Source organism: Schistocerca piceifrons, chromosome 1 (genome assembly GCF_021461385.2).
Source record: "Schistocerca piceifrons isolate TAMUIC-IGC-003096 chromosome 1, iqSchPice1.1, whole genome shotgun sequence".
NCBI classification, from domain to species: Eukaryota; Metazoa; Arthropoda; class Insecta; order Orthoptera; family Acrididae; genus Schistocerca; species Schistocerca piceifrons.
In genome coordinates this window covers 429,138,051-429,152,905 of record NC_060138.1, presented here as the reverse complement: position 1 = coordinate 429,152,905, position 14,855 = coordinate 429,138,051, and the positions used below count along the sequence as shown (strand labels likewise).

Sequence of the window (14,855 nt, the reverse complement as noted above, 5' to 3'; positions counted from 1 at the left end):
TTTGATTGTACAATATCGTATTTTCCTCATTTTCAGGATTTCGTCACTTCGTTTTAGTTTGATTTCTGATAGGTTGCAGAAAAATTATTTTCTTGTCGGTCTGCTTCGTTTAACGATAGATGCAACATCTTTATTGTAACATGATATCTCTATTTAAAAAAAGAAAATGTTGGTTATCTCCCATAACTTAACATCTGTCAGATACGCCTCCTGCCAACAAAGTTCCGAACCAGCTGGACTTCGAGCCGCTTACCTTTGTACCTTGCACTGTGCTATTGGCCGTAGAGCTTCAGCTATTACGAAAACGGTGTACGGAAATAATAGCAAGTGCTGAACGCAGTGTGCTGAGTGTACCCTTCGACGTGCGGGTTGATCAGCTTACCGTGATTTTGTGTCGCATCTGATTTGTAGAAGTGCTTATATTTGCAAGTAGGTCAAGATGTTGAGAATTGGCAGGTTCATTTTGTTTCCTCAGAAGACACTTCAGGTTGTAGAGAATAACATTCGGTAGGTATTCGTCAACGCTGGAGGGAAGTATATGCAGTTCACAGTATTTTGTTTTTATTAGTCTTGTGCCTCTGTTTGTCACTGTCTGCGTCAAAGGCTGTGAATAAATAGTAGTAAAATACTGTTTCACGACGTTGTGAATACAAGAGTTTCAGATTAACGATATCCCTGATCAGTTAAAAATGCAAGAAATAAACAGTATACGCATAAAGTATGCAAAATTTTAATATCTCTTCCCTCGTAATCTTGCGCTGTTATTGTATCATGTGTACTGGACTATTTGTAGGGCCTTCCATTTCCCTAGCAACTTTTCTGGCTTAACCTCAATTCATTTCAATCGATTAGAATTTCTCAGACTGCCCAGTTTTTTCTACTCCAAATAGGTTATAGTTTGTAATAAGAGCAAGGATAGGAGCCTCAAATATCAGAAGTGAAATGCCAGTAGCAAACATCTTTTTAAAATCACCAGAAATATACTGGTTGGGCATAATTTGCTGTCAGACTGGTCAGTGGTATCTACCCAAAAATAGCTTAGCACTAGTTGAATTTACAAACTTATAGAGGAGGCAAATAAAGTTGTTCACCTGTAATACAGATCACTTAACATACATACTTGTGGGACCTGTATCTGACACCAGATGATTTTGCATATTATTTGAAACAATGCAAGATAGTTTCTAATGTGCATTTCTCTTTGTCATAGTACTCGTAGTACCACACATGGATTGAACATGCCAAAGCATAATACTTTGAATGAAAAAGTACCCAACTTTTTGAACACATTATGCATATGATAAATGTAATGAAGATTAATTTCTTCAGTATACATAGTACAAGTAAAATTAGTCACACTGAAACTAATAAACTAATACTGGCAACACAGTGTTCTTTGCCATTTACTGTACAGATTTTATTGTCAGTAAATGTATACAGATTGATGTGAAATTTTGAAACTTATTAATTTATTTGGGAAGAAAGTTCATGTGGCTGATTTGTTTGTGGATATATGCCTTCGAATAGCCATACTAATAAGAGCCATAGAGTACAAATATTCTGGTAATGTCATTTACAGCTAATGCTAATTTGGAAACAGTACCGGCATCAATGATAGGTATATCTCTAAGAATGTTTCACGACTTAAACTGACACAAAAAAGTAACCCTTGGCAAGAAAAACATCTAAGAACAGTTCTGTTGACTGAAGGTTCTGATAGGCAAGAAATAGCATACTTTGCTATTTTTGTGCCAATTGAAGCTACTCATAAGAGATATTGCTTTTGTCCCATAATGTGATGACAGTGTGCATGTGACACAGTTGTGAATTGGTGAAGTGGTATCCAATTCTTCAGTTATGCCATTTTTTCTCCGGAGAACTCATTTATGCCCTAGATGAATTATTGCATAGATAATCTTATAAAATTGAATATTTAGTTGAGAAAACTGTTGAAATCACAAGGAAGCAGAGTAGTTGATCAGTACTACCATCTCTCCAAAAATGAAAAATATCAAAGGATATAAAAGGCAACAGCTCGATAACAAAGGGAATTAAAACTTCTTGCAAAGAAAAAGAGCACTGGACTAAATCTGCAAGTCAAATAACGTCACAACAGATATGCGCAAACATTATAAAATGAATAGAAACATTTTGTGAAGTGTCATTAAACAAGGAAAAAGGCTGCAGCAACATATACATAAATATTCTTTATCATAAAAAGAGAACAGGCAAAAATAAGAAAATCAAAGACAATATTGTCATATTAAAGAGAGAAAATTATTAAACAGCTGAAAATTTCATTTAAATGTAGTTTAATGGAAATCAGCAACCAGTGGAAAAAAAAGATCAATGGTAGTACGCTACATTAGTAAGAAGGAAAGAGTCAAGGCTGTCAAATAACTAAAAACCATGCACTTGGCAGGAATGGATGGCACATTCAGCAGAAGTCTTCCGCTATCCTTATTAGAAAGTCCTCTCACACACTTAAATTTTTGAATTATTTACAAAAGCAGTGCACTCATCAACAATTCCTAGATTTCTATTACAGATATAAAAAATATACAGGAGTTTACTGCTTGTTGCAAAAATATCATTCAATGACAAAATAATACTTAATACAGATAATAAAAGCAAAGTAGTGTAAGAAGTCGTAAAACAAGATGCCGGAAAATGTAGGCAAAGTATAACACACAAATCAAAGGTGGAGTAGAATCATCAGGAATTGGCAAGTTTTGCAGATGACTATTTCTCTGTTCTCTGGTATTGTGGAGAAGTTACAGCAAAATATTTCTAAAACACATGTAGCACCTAGAATGATTTCCACATCAAGTGCAATGATGTTGTTTCGTATGAGAGTGCTTTACGTCATTAAGACAATACAGGCATTAAAAATAAGAACTCTGCAAGTGTAGAGGAAGTTACAGTCTCAGTTCTGAAGGGCTGTGTAGACAGCATACAAGCATCATTATCCAACATAATAAGAATGGCCTTCACTTCAGGTATTTTCCAGAGTACTTAAAACATGCACAAGTTGTGCCATTACTAAATAAAACTACTGCAAAAGGTATTGAAAACTACAACCCAGTTTCACCAGTACCTGTATTCCCAAAAGTAATCTGTTATGAAGGATAGATTGTCTGACTGTAAAACTGAACTGGAATATGGGCTATTTCATAATTTTTTGTGAATGAGACCTACAAATTTTGAATTGTTATAGCATTACTGGTATGTAGGCCCTAAAATTTCCACAGATGACATCTCTCTTATGTGCCTGCAATAGAAAGATATCCACAAAAATTACACTTTATTGTTCACGTCATGCACATTATTTTTGAACATCTCACTTATTTTCTTTCAAGTGCCTAATCTTTTCAATTTGTTTTTATAATCACAGTGCCACTCCAATGAAGCAATTGGTTGTTGTTCATTGGCCTTCATTGGTCTAATGTGTACCTGTCTTTACATGGAAAATGGGGGGAAAAGAAGGCAGAGAGAGTTCACACACCTCTTGATCATAAATTTTTTGTAGAACAATAGTCAGATAAGAAACATACAAATATAGATGTTCCTCATAGTAGTGTATTGGGTCCAATCCTGTTCTCAATATATATAAATAATTTCCCATATACTATAAGACAGAGAATAAGTTCTCTTTGCTGATGATAGCCACATCATTGTCTTTGATAGAAACAACAGAGCTCCTATTAGAAAAAGCAAATGAAGCTCTCAAAGATGTTTATGATTGGGCAGTGTGTAATAAACTAAGGTTGGGTAATAAATTGATGTTGGATGTAAAGCAAAAACACAGTATGTAATTCCTCATAAAGATGGAAGCATAGGTGATAAATTTATTGTGCAACAAGCACAAAGTTTTTAGGGTGGGCACTAACTGTCACCTAACATGCAATGAGCACAGAAAGATACTCAGCCAATGTACTGTGGCGACATATTACTCCTGTGTACACTCAGGTATTAGCTATGGGATTCTTTTCTGGGGCTGAGAGAGACAAAACATGGACAAAATTTTTAAACCACAGAAAAGGATCATAAGAATAATAAGTAGTAGTTGGGCTCATTGTAAAGAGTTACATACAAACCTAGGCATCCTTACTGCACCAAGTGAGTACACCTACCAATTGGTGTTTTTTATCAGGGGGGAAAACATTACTAAGTAATTCACTAACAGTTCTGTACATAATATGGAACAAGAGCCAGTTTTGACTTAACATTTACCACGGAAAAGCAAACAAAAACCTCAGACCAGCATTTCCTACCAGGAAACAACATTCTATAACAAATTTCCCAAGGAAAGGGGAGAGATTATTAAATACATCTGTTCAAAAAGACAGCTAAAATGTTCTTCATAAGTAGTGCACATTACTCAAATAAAGATTGTGTGGTGGTTAATAACAAAAGGGGATAATTGCAACACACTGTCACATTTCAGTACATGGTCCCAGTTTACTGCTGTTGCAAAAATCATGTGTCAAGTTCTAAAGTGCATGATTGTAATGTCATATTATTCTCCGAAGTTCAACATCTCGCACATCATGGGGGAATGCTGACTCATATCAGGTGGACAGAGGGAAGTGCAGAAGACAAACATGGAGCATAGATGAAGGTTTGTGGCCCTGAAGTTAATTTCCTGAACAGACTGGAGTTAGTGCAAGGAGCATAGCAGCATATGCATGTCCCAGAAGTCATTAGCAGACACCCTTAGTGTATGGCAAAAACAGCAAAATTTTGTTTTATATTATAAATTATCTGTAGTCAATTGTGTAAATGAAAGAACATTCTACAATAGGGATCATCCGAATGAGGCAGTACAGCTGTTAAACAATACTGACCTCTTATGTGGGAGAATGGCTCTCTCTGGCTATCCTGGTTTGGGTTTTCCATGATTTTCCTAAATCACTTCAGGGAAATGCCTGGATGGTTCCACATCAAGGACATCAAGGCCAGCACTTGTCCTACCCCAATATAGCGTACTTCTGTAGTCTATGTACATCTAAATTTTGAGCTATTAATTTTCATTGCATTACAGTGACAAATCTTATGTAATTGTGATATGACCCTTGGATGAATAAAAATAAATAAGTAAGTGAGTTAGTAATGTTCATAAACAAAAATAGAATGTTAATAAAAAATACTGTTAATAAATTCCAAACATGACTTCCAGTGCCAGAAATAAAATGAGACAGCTATCTTTGAGTATGAGTATGTGAGTATTGTTTTGAAAGCAGTTGATTAAACACAGTAAACAGCTGGTATATATTTAAACTTAACCAAATCTTTCACCATAGTAAACCATACTTTCTAAAGCAGTTTGAATAATAAGGAGCCTATCAAATGAATGGATTCATTCACTTCGTGTTAACTGCAAGTAAAAGGTAAGCTGAAGACATGTAGAAATAAAATTACATACGCTTACAAAATATTTGAGAAGAAATGTCATTTATGAGGAACCTCAAGGATCAGTAATGAGACCTCTTCTTTTCCTAAGTTAAATCAACAATATTCTTTCATGTGAAAGAATTACATTTGCTAATGACAATTCAATAATACAGTAGCAGTAAAAGCAGCAGCAAATGGAAGTATCCAACATGTAGTAAACTCTTGTTAAGTCAGCTCAGTAAATGGTCGTCAAGCAATTGTAAATAAACAGGCAATACAGTGTCTTGGTACCTGGACACAAAGTGACCTAAAATGGAACAGATACATTTAATACACCAAATTCAAGCTGAGTACAACCATGATCATTTTAAGATCATAATAGGGTACATAAATCAGCATTCACTAACGAGTGCTTCCTGTGCATATTTATATGTGCATTTGAACTATGGCTTCATATTCTGGGTGAATTTCTCCAGCAGTTAGGGGCCTTCAGGATACAAAAGAGGTCCACTGGGGTTATATTGGCAGCACAGCTAAAGTGGTCATGTTAACCAGTCTTCTAAAACACTAGTGTTTATTAAAAATTTGTAGTTGGCAGTGATAGGAGTAAGGAAAAAAAAAAGATTCTCTCTCTCTCTCTCTCTCTCTCTCTCTCTCTCTCTCTCTCTCTCTCTCACACACACACACACACACACACACACACACACACACAAAAAAACAACAACAACAACAACAAGAAAAAATTAAAACAGATAACCTTGACTAATACAAGTTTGTGTCACAAGGTACATGCTATACAGGACTAAAACAAGACACTAGGTTGTTTAAAATATTAAATATATATGCATTTAAAAGATCTGCAGTATCACAACTTGTATCCAGTAGGAGAGTAGATAAACTTCAGTATATGTATTACGTACATGTAAACAAGATTACTTTCCTCTGTAGACACTAAGTTTGAATAAAGTTAAATATCATGTAGTATACTGTACTGCATATGATCAGATAGGTTGAATAAATTAGGAGAAGTGTTACAAACTTTGCCTTTAGGAAGTCAGTAATGGCCAGCCATTCAGTTTCCTCATAGTTTGCATTGATAATTTTTGTAAATCAATTGACACATTCCACTTCATAGTGAAAGTTCTAAACTAGTTACATGAAATATACAAAATATCTGTGTATCACAACTTTTGTGTGGTTCATTCTTTTTCTTACCTCATAAAGTCTTCACCAACAAACTGTATGTGTATCTACTTACTCATCATTTGCTCTTTTTCTTTCTTTTTTCCCCACACTATAACTGTTTTTCATAAATGTAACTAGACAGCTACTTCCACTCCATGAAATCATAATGCAAGCTTTGCTAAATATGCACAACAAACAACTATTTTTCTATTGATTATTTCTATTTCATTTAGCGAGTTCCATGAATCCCATCATGACGGGAATTTCAAGAATGTAAAATGAGTCAAAGTAAACAATGTGAAAGAGAAGCAAGTATCAGATATGAATTCTATTGCATTGTATTAGTTCTTAACAATGTTTAAATTGCTCTGCATAAGGAGTCTATATGCCTTTAATTTTCTTACATTATCTCTTTTGGGAGCTAGTTAGAAACTTCTGTATCAGACTAAAAAAATTCCATTCTGAATGTTAGACAAGGAAGCAAAGTCTTATTTTGTTGCTGTGTAAATCACAGTTTATCTGAAATAAATTGTATTCTTAGTTGTAGACAATTTACAGAGGAATGAGTATAAGAATTCTAAATTTTTTAGCCCCAGATGAGATAACTCATACGCCTGTGGGAGTGAAAGAATGCAAGAAAGCTGATGCTCCTGTCTTCAACCAGAGACAGTGGCAGATAATCTTAAATGCAAAATGAGATGAGTTGTAGGTGTTTTAATTCCATTTAAGACTGTTACTCTTATAGAACCCAACCAATTTTACACCTAATATCTAACTTACTATATGAACATTACAAAAATATTAGAGAAGGAAAGTTGCTACTCACCTTATAGCGGAGATGCTGAGTCGCGATAGGCACAACAAAAAGATTCACACAATTATAGCTTTCGGCCATTAAGGCCTTTGTCAGCAATAGACACACATACATACATGCACCACACACACACACTCATGCAAATTCAACTTGCACACGTCTGCAGTCTCAGACAACTGAAACCACAAGTTGCGTTAGCACGCGTGTGTGTGTGTGTGTGTGTGTGTGTGTGTGTGTGTGTGTGTGTGTGTGTGTGTGTGTGTGTGTTGCTGACAAAGACCTTACTGACCGAAAGATATAATTGTGTGAATCTCTTTGTTGTGCCTATTGCAACTCAGCATGTCCGCTATATGGCGAGCAGCAACTTTCTTTCTCTAATATTGTCACATTCCATCCTGGATTTTCCATTGTATGAACATTTCTACATATTTCTTGTACCAGGACATGAGTTAAGAACCCCACAACACACTTTTAAATTGGAAAGTGAGAAACGAGGTACTGGTGGATGTATAGCTGTGAGGAATGGTCATGAGTTGTGCTTGGGTAGATAAGTTGGTAGAACACATGCCCATGAAAGGCAAAGGACCTGAGCTTGAGTCTGTCTGGCACATACTTTTAATCTGCCAAGAAGTTTCACATTTAATTTTTTTGGTATAAATTAGTTGTAGGCTTGTTCCATACGGTCTGGGAGTTGTAACTGATACAATAATGTAGTTTTATTATGCTTTTGTCATTGGGCAAACCTTTTTTGAACCATGCACTGTAGTCATTTATGTAGATCAGGGGTAGAAGTATGCCCAATACCACACCATGTGACATATTATTTTGTACCCCCTGTTCTGCATTTAATTTTACTTCTGTGGCTAAGTTTCTGTGTGTGCCACTCAGCTCTCTAACATGGAGTCCATCTGTTAAAATGGAATTCCATTAATTGCATATTTTGTTACTTAAAATCCGTCTTGATTGCAAATTTTTTTTTATTATTCAGATGACCGGTTTCGGTTCATTCAGAACCATCTTCAGATCTGTAAAAATAATTATACTAATTTACTATTTCACGAAGTAGAAAAGGAGTTAAGTATTTTAAAACAAGTGGCCGTAGGGAACGGATATACGTGTAAGCAGGTGATGAATATTTATAGGAAGATAAAGAAGAGGCAAATGGAACAAACAGAAGGAAGGCAAGTAGCAGTTAAGAGGAACAACAAGAAAAAATATGTAGCTCTCACTTACAATGGAAGAATTGCAGACAAAATTGAAAGATGCTTTCGTAAATCCGACGTTAAAATAGGGTTCCGAACAAATAACACGTTAAAATTGAAGCTCCGGCATAGAATTTGTAATAGTAGGAATAAATTTCAGGATTCAGGTGTATATAAAATCAAATGTAATGACTGCTGTAAGCAATATATAGGGCAGACTGGTAGGAACTTTGAAACCAGATTCAGGGAGCACACCTACTCTCAAAACAAAACAGCTTTTGGGGCGCATATGGCTGCGACAAAGCACTCAGTCACGAATATTGAAAACAACTTAGACATCCTGCATAGAGCTCACAAGGGACGGTTCCTTAACATTTTAGAAGAGATCGAAATATACACCCACAAAAATAAAGATCCGGATTTAATCCTCAGCGAACAAAGCGAATTCAATCATAATGCCTATTTTAGCATTTATGACGACCTACTAAGATGACAACTGTTGCGTATGGAGATCCAGGCCGAGGGATGAAAGATGGTGCGCGGTGGAGAAGCCGGAAGACGCGTGCAACGCCTGGCGTCGTTGACGGGGCCCTCCTGTGCGGCCCTCTTGCCCGCGGCGATGGACAGCAGACGACTGAGCGGACCGCGGCACAACACCAAAGTGGCGGGAACCACGGAAGCAGACCGTAGAAGAAAACAAGTTCACACCAGCACCATAGATATATAAATCGCCCTATGCCTGTTAGATCGTATAAAAATGATAATTTTACTGTTTTTTAATCCTGACAAGTACAGATTTTAGCTTTGACATCTACATATTTTAATTAAATATTTTTAATATAAAAAAGATCTACTGAATAGAGTATGTGCAAATGGAATGTAACAAATGTACCAGACGCCACCTGTCGGTAATAGTGTTATAATTAATATAAATGACGTGCACTCTGCCAACCAATTTTATGTGACGTAGCATGTGAAAGTTGCTGAATTGGACGGGTTACTCCTGTAACTTAAATATCAGGTACGTTCTGGTACATTTGATGTTGATAAGATAGGATGAAAAAGATTTGCTTTCGTGAAATAGTAAATTAGTATAATTATTTTTACAGATCTGAAGATGGTTCTGAATGAACCGAAACCGGTCATATGAATAATAAAAAAAAATTTGCAATCAGGACGGATTTTATGTAACATTATAAAATCACTGATTGCGGTTGTCCCATAAGACATTATGTCTGTTTTTGCAAAATTGCATATTTGTTTGATTTACCAAGTAGTAACATGATCAAAGATGGTGCCGTGATCGTATGATTATATTATGGTACCTATTAGAAATTTTGTCTCCAATTTTATGGGTAGGCATTTGCTTTCTTAAGCTCCTACAAAATCAGGTACTGCATGTTATGTAGCTGACGTATCGGCATTTTAGCTTTTAAAATCTCTGAGAAGGCCTAGCGTAATTTAATTTGATGTATTGGTTTAGGGTTAATATTGAGCATGAAAATTAATCACAGATTTAGAGAAGAATATGAATTGATCATTTGATTGTAAAGATATTTTTACCAAAATTTGCATCTTTCTGACAAGTAAATGTAATTGTCCCAGTGTTTGCATATTCTGCTGTTAGGTGTTCAATAGAGGATACCAAACTACAGTTATAAATCAGTAGTTAAACAACAAAATTGTTGTTTGGAAGCTATTGTGCTATAGCTTTTATGTAACATTCCTAAGACTTTCATGGTGAATCCTGCAGTGTTTTCTCTTATATAGGTTAGTTGTTGTTGACAAGAACTGAAGTAACACACTAATGTCATTACTGTTAGTAAATAAGATCACAGAACAAAGTATTTGTCATCCTTCTTAAAGAACACACTGGACACCCCTAGTCTCCATCTTCTTCTGTCCTGACCTTTCTCAGTGTTCATATTCCTTGCTTCCATTGCCTCCTCCACATCATTTTGCCAGTTGCATTGTGGGTGTTCTCTTTTCTTCCCATTTAATGCTTGGCCCCAGCCTTTGCATCATTTTTTTCCTTCCATGCTGCATGTCTATCCTCTTCCTATTCTTTTCCCCACACCCTTAGGGAACATGTCTGGAGTGTTCTTGGGAATGTTCTGTATTGTCTGTCGCTGATGTGGTAACAGTCTCACCTTTGTTTTTTGCTCCCTTTTCCCTTCTTTGTTTCCCTTCTCCTCTTGTTCCTCCGCTTTGGCGTTTCAAGTTCCTCTTTTTCTTCTTCCTCCCTGTGCACTCCTGAGGCCAGCCCATGCATCTGACGCATAACAGGTGACTGGGTAACGTGTAATTCGCATCCCCGTGTCGACAGGTAGGGTTTGTACGTACCCCTGGTACAGGCCAGGCCCATGGAGGGGTGATTGCCTGAGCTGCAACCTTCCCAAATTGCCGATTGGTCCCTCTGTCAGGTGTTCAGGAGGTGTGGCCTGAGGTGTGAAAAACCACCTAAGGCAGGTGTGCCTCCTTGTGAAGGGGGCCCCCATTTGGGAGGAATGCACCATTGGAAATGCTGGCAATTGTGGGGGATTTTGTTGGAATGATTCAATCACCTTCACAATCAGCGTCTACGAAATGTAAACGTAAATTCAAAGACTCATCCTGCTGCACCAAGGTTTCTTGTAGTCTCATGTACTGAAGATGGTCAGTCCCTAGCCACGGTAAATCCATTTATTATTCAGAAAGGTGTGGATGCAATTGCTGGCCCTGTGAAATCCTGCTCTCATTTACGGAATGGCACTTTGCTTTAGGAGACTACTTCTGATTCTCAAGCACAACAACTGCTTGTTGCCTTGCTTCTCCATGGCTACCCTGTTTGTGTTGAGGCCCACAGAACTTTGAATTTTTCCTATGGTGCAGCCTACACTAGGCTGCTCGATGGTCTAACAGTAGCTAAAATCCATTCTTACCTATCTGATCAGGGTGTCATTGCCATCCATCATGTAATGAAAAAGGTAGATTCCTTCTTAGTGCCCACCCGTACTCTTTTTCTCACCTTTGATAGAGTGGTGCTCAGTCCAAGATCAAAGCAGGCTATGAAATTATCACAGTCCGGCTGTACATTCTGAACCCGATGCACTGCTACCAGTGTCATCATTTCACCCACACTAGAACATCTTGTCGACACCCAGCCAAATGTGTAACCTGTGGTAGGGATGCACACGAGGGCGATTGTCCGCCTCCTTCTCCCCGCTGTATCAACTGCAATGACGGCCATGCCGCTGCCTCTTGGGATTATCCCATGTATCTTGATGAGCGGGCTGTCCAAGAGATCTGGGTAAAGGAAAAAGTGCTTACCCAGTCGTTCACAAGTTGTTGGCTAGTCACAAACCCTGTGTTCTCCTGTCTGGCACCTAAGTTCTGTTCTTTTTACGCCTCGCTCCATGAAGGACATGGCTACACAGACATATGACCTCAAATCCAGCTCTAAGGTTGTGAAATCGCCCAGTGTCAACGTAACATCGCATCCCATGATCCAGCTGTGCAACAAGCCATCAAACTCTCACCTCAAGGGGCAAAGCCACCAGCTACACAACTGGTAGGCTCGAAAGGACAGGAGGAGTACCCCCATGAAGACTTCCTCTGTCCCTTCAGCCAAACACCTGAGTCTTCCTCTAACCGGAAAGGCTTGAAGTAGTCCACCAAAGGCAAACGGTCTCCTCCTTCGCAAACTTGAAGATCCTCTTTGACGGTGTTGCCACATGATACTTTCACCTGGCCAGTCTCCATGTCGCCGGTGCACACCACCAACCGTTTTACAGCAATGGACTCCACAGACCGACCACACAAGCAATCCAATGCTTCTGGGGACCACATGGAGCAGAATCCTCCTGTTTCTGTGCCCTGTAGTAGCAACTCTTCACCGGCTGTCACTCGGCAGCTATCGAGGTGACACCCCTAAATTTCTTCCTCATCATGGCTGTTCTCCAATGGAATGTTAGCAGCCTTCAGTCCCACAAAGAGGATTTACAGCTGCTTTTAGCATCGCAGTGTCCCCTTGCACTCTGCCTTCAGGAAACGAAATTGCGCCCTATGACCGCTTTGAGCTTTCACATTTCTTACCAATTCATTTTGACCTCCCACCTGAGGTCGACGTTCCATCTCATGGGGGTGTCATGCTGCTCGTATGGGATGACATTCATAGTCAACCCATCTCTCTGACTACCCATCTTCAAGCTGTTGCAGTTCGCCTTTTCTTTCCACACCTGACTTTTCCCTCTGTACCATTTATGTCCCTCCATCATTTGATGTCACAAGGGCAGGCTTCCTTCAGCGTATTGGGCAGATACCTCTCCCATTTTTGCTACTCAGTGACTTTAAAGAGCATCATCCCCTTTGGTGTTCTCCCAGGACCTGTCGGAGAGGTGCCTTCTTGGCTAACCTTCTTAACCAACTTAACCTCTTCTGCCTTAACACTGGAGCACCCAGTTTCCTTTGACTCCTCCCACACCTATTCCCATTTGGACCTATCTTTCTACACTGCCCAGCATGCCCATTGTCTTGAGTAGTCTGTTCTTTCTGACACCTACTTGAGTGACCATTTCGCGTGTGCTATCCATTTGCTGACTCCTGCCCCACCCATGTGTAAGCCCAAATGGCAGCTTACTACGGCTGACTGGCAGCTTTACTCCTCCCTGGTGACCTTTGAAGAACAAGATTTCCCCAGTTGTGATGACCAGGTGGAATATCTGACAAACATTATCCTTAATGCTGCAGAACGTTTCATTCCTCACACTTCCTCTTTACCACATCGTGTCCCAGACCCTTGGTGGACTGAGGCATGCCGCGATGCAATTCACGCACGGAGACGTGCTCTCAGCATTTTCAACCATCATCTTAACTATGGAAAACTACATTCATTATAAACAGATACATGCGGTGTCATTGCGTTCTTTGGGATAGCAAAAGAGCTAGCTGGATTTCATTCACTAGTTCTTTTAACAGTTCCATCCCTTCCTCTGTTGTGTGGCCCAACCTCAGATGGCTCTCCGGGACCCAGATCCATTCCCCCTTTTCCGGTCTGACAGTAGCAGATGATCTCACTGTGGACTTTATCGCTATCTACACCTTGGGCTGCCAGTTTGTGGAAATTTTGAGCTCTTCTCACTATCACCCTGCCTTCCTCCATTGGAAATGAGCGAGGGAGACTCAGGCGATACCCTTCTCTTCTCCAAATTGTGAGTGCTACAATGCCGTCTTTATTATGAGGAAGCTAGATCATGCTCAGTTCTATTCCGATCCTCCATCTCAGGGCCGGATGCCATCCATATTCAGATGCTGCAGTATCTTTCTCTAGCTGGCAAGCACTTTCTGCATAATACGTACAACCGCATCTGGGCAGAGGACACATTTCCCAGATGCTGGCGTGAAGCCACCGTCATACCCATACCTAAGCCCAGTAAGGATAAAAACCTTCCTTCTAGCTACTGCCCCATCTCTCTTACCAGCTGCATTTGCAAGGTGATGGAATGTATGATTCATGCCCGGCGGGTATGGTGGCTCGAGTCTCGCAATTTACTGATGAATGTACAATGTGGATTTAGAGTGTGACAATCTGTAGTTGACGATCTCATTACTTTGTCCATCCATATGACGAATGGATTTCTGCAGAAATCCCAGACAGTGGCCGTGTTTTTCGATTTGGAGAAGGCCTAAGACACCTGTGGGAGAACTGGTATCCTCCATACTCTTTACACGTGGGGCTTCTGTGGCTACCTGCCCTGTTTCCTTCACGCATTTTTAAAACAGTGAGTTTTCAATTTGCTTGTGGGTTCTGCCTTTTGGACACCTTTATTCAGGAAAATGTGCCTCAGGGTTCCATCCTGAGCATTGTCCTTATTGCTATTGCCATTAACCATATAATGGCCTGTCTCCTGCTGGGCATCTCTGGCTCCCTTTTTGTTGATGATTTTGCCATCTATTGCAGTTCTCCACAGACCTGTCTCCCTGAGTGGCGTTCTTCAGCAATGTCATGATCGTCTTTACTCCTGGAGCATTGACAATGGCTTTCGCTTTTCTACTGCCAAAACTGCCTGTATGAATTTCTGGTGATACAATTGGTTTATCCCACCATCTTTACATCTTGGGCCTGTTGCCCTTTTGTTCATTGAAACTATGAAATTCCTGGGGCTCATGCTCAATAGGAAACACTCTTGGTCCTCCCATGTGTCTTACCTGGCAGCCCGCTGTACATGGTTCCTCAATGACCTACGTGTCCTCAATGGTACTCCCTGGGGTGCCAACCGAAC

At 39.2% G+C, this 14,855-nt stretch overlaps 1 protein-coding gene across 1 annotated transcript in view; it reads left to right on the top strand.

Annotated features, from left to right (window-relative positions):
- The first annotated feature begins 200 nt into the window (after positions 1 to 200).
- Positions 201 to 14,855, top strand: part of LOC124791256 (very long-chain specific acyl-CoA dehydrogenase, mitochondrial) — a 60,138-nt gene continuing 45,483 nt past the window's right edge. Inside the window, exon 1 of the mRNA XM_047257846.1 lies at positions 201 to 507. Coding sequence (XP_047113802.1) covers positions 440 to 507 — 68 coding nt within the window. The 5' untranslated portion in view covers positions 201 to 439. The remainder of the gene's footprint in view (positions 508 to 14,855) is intronic.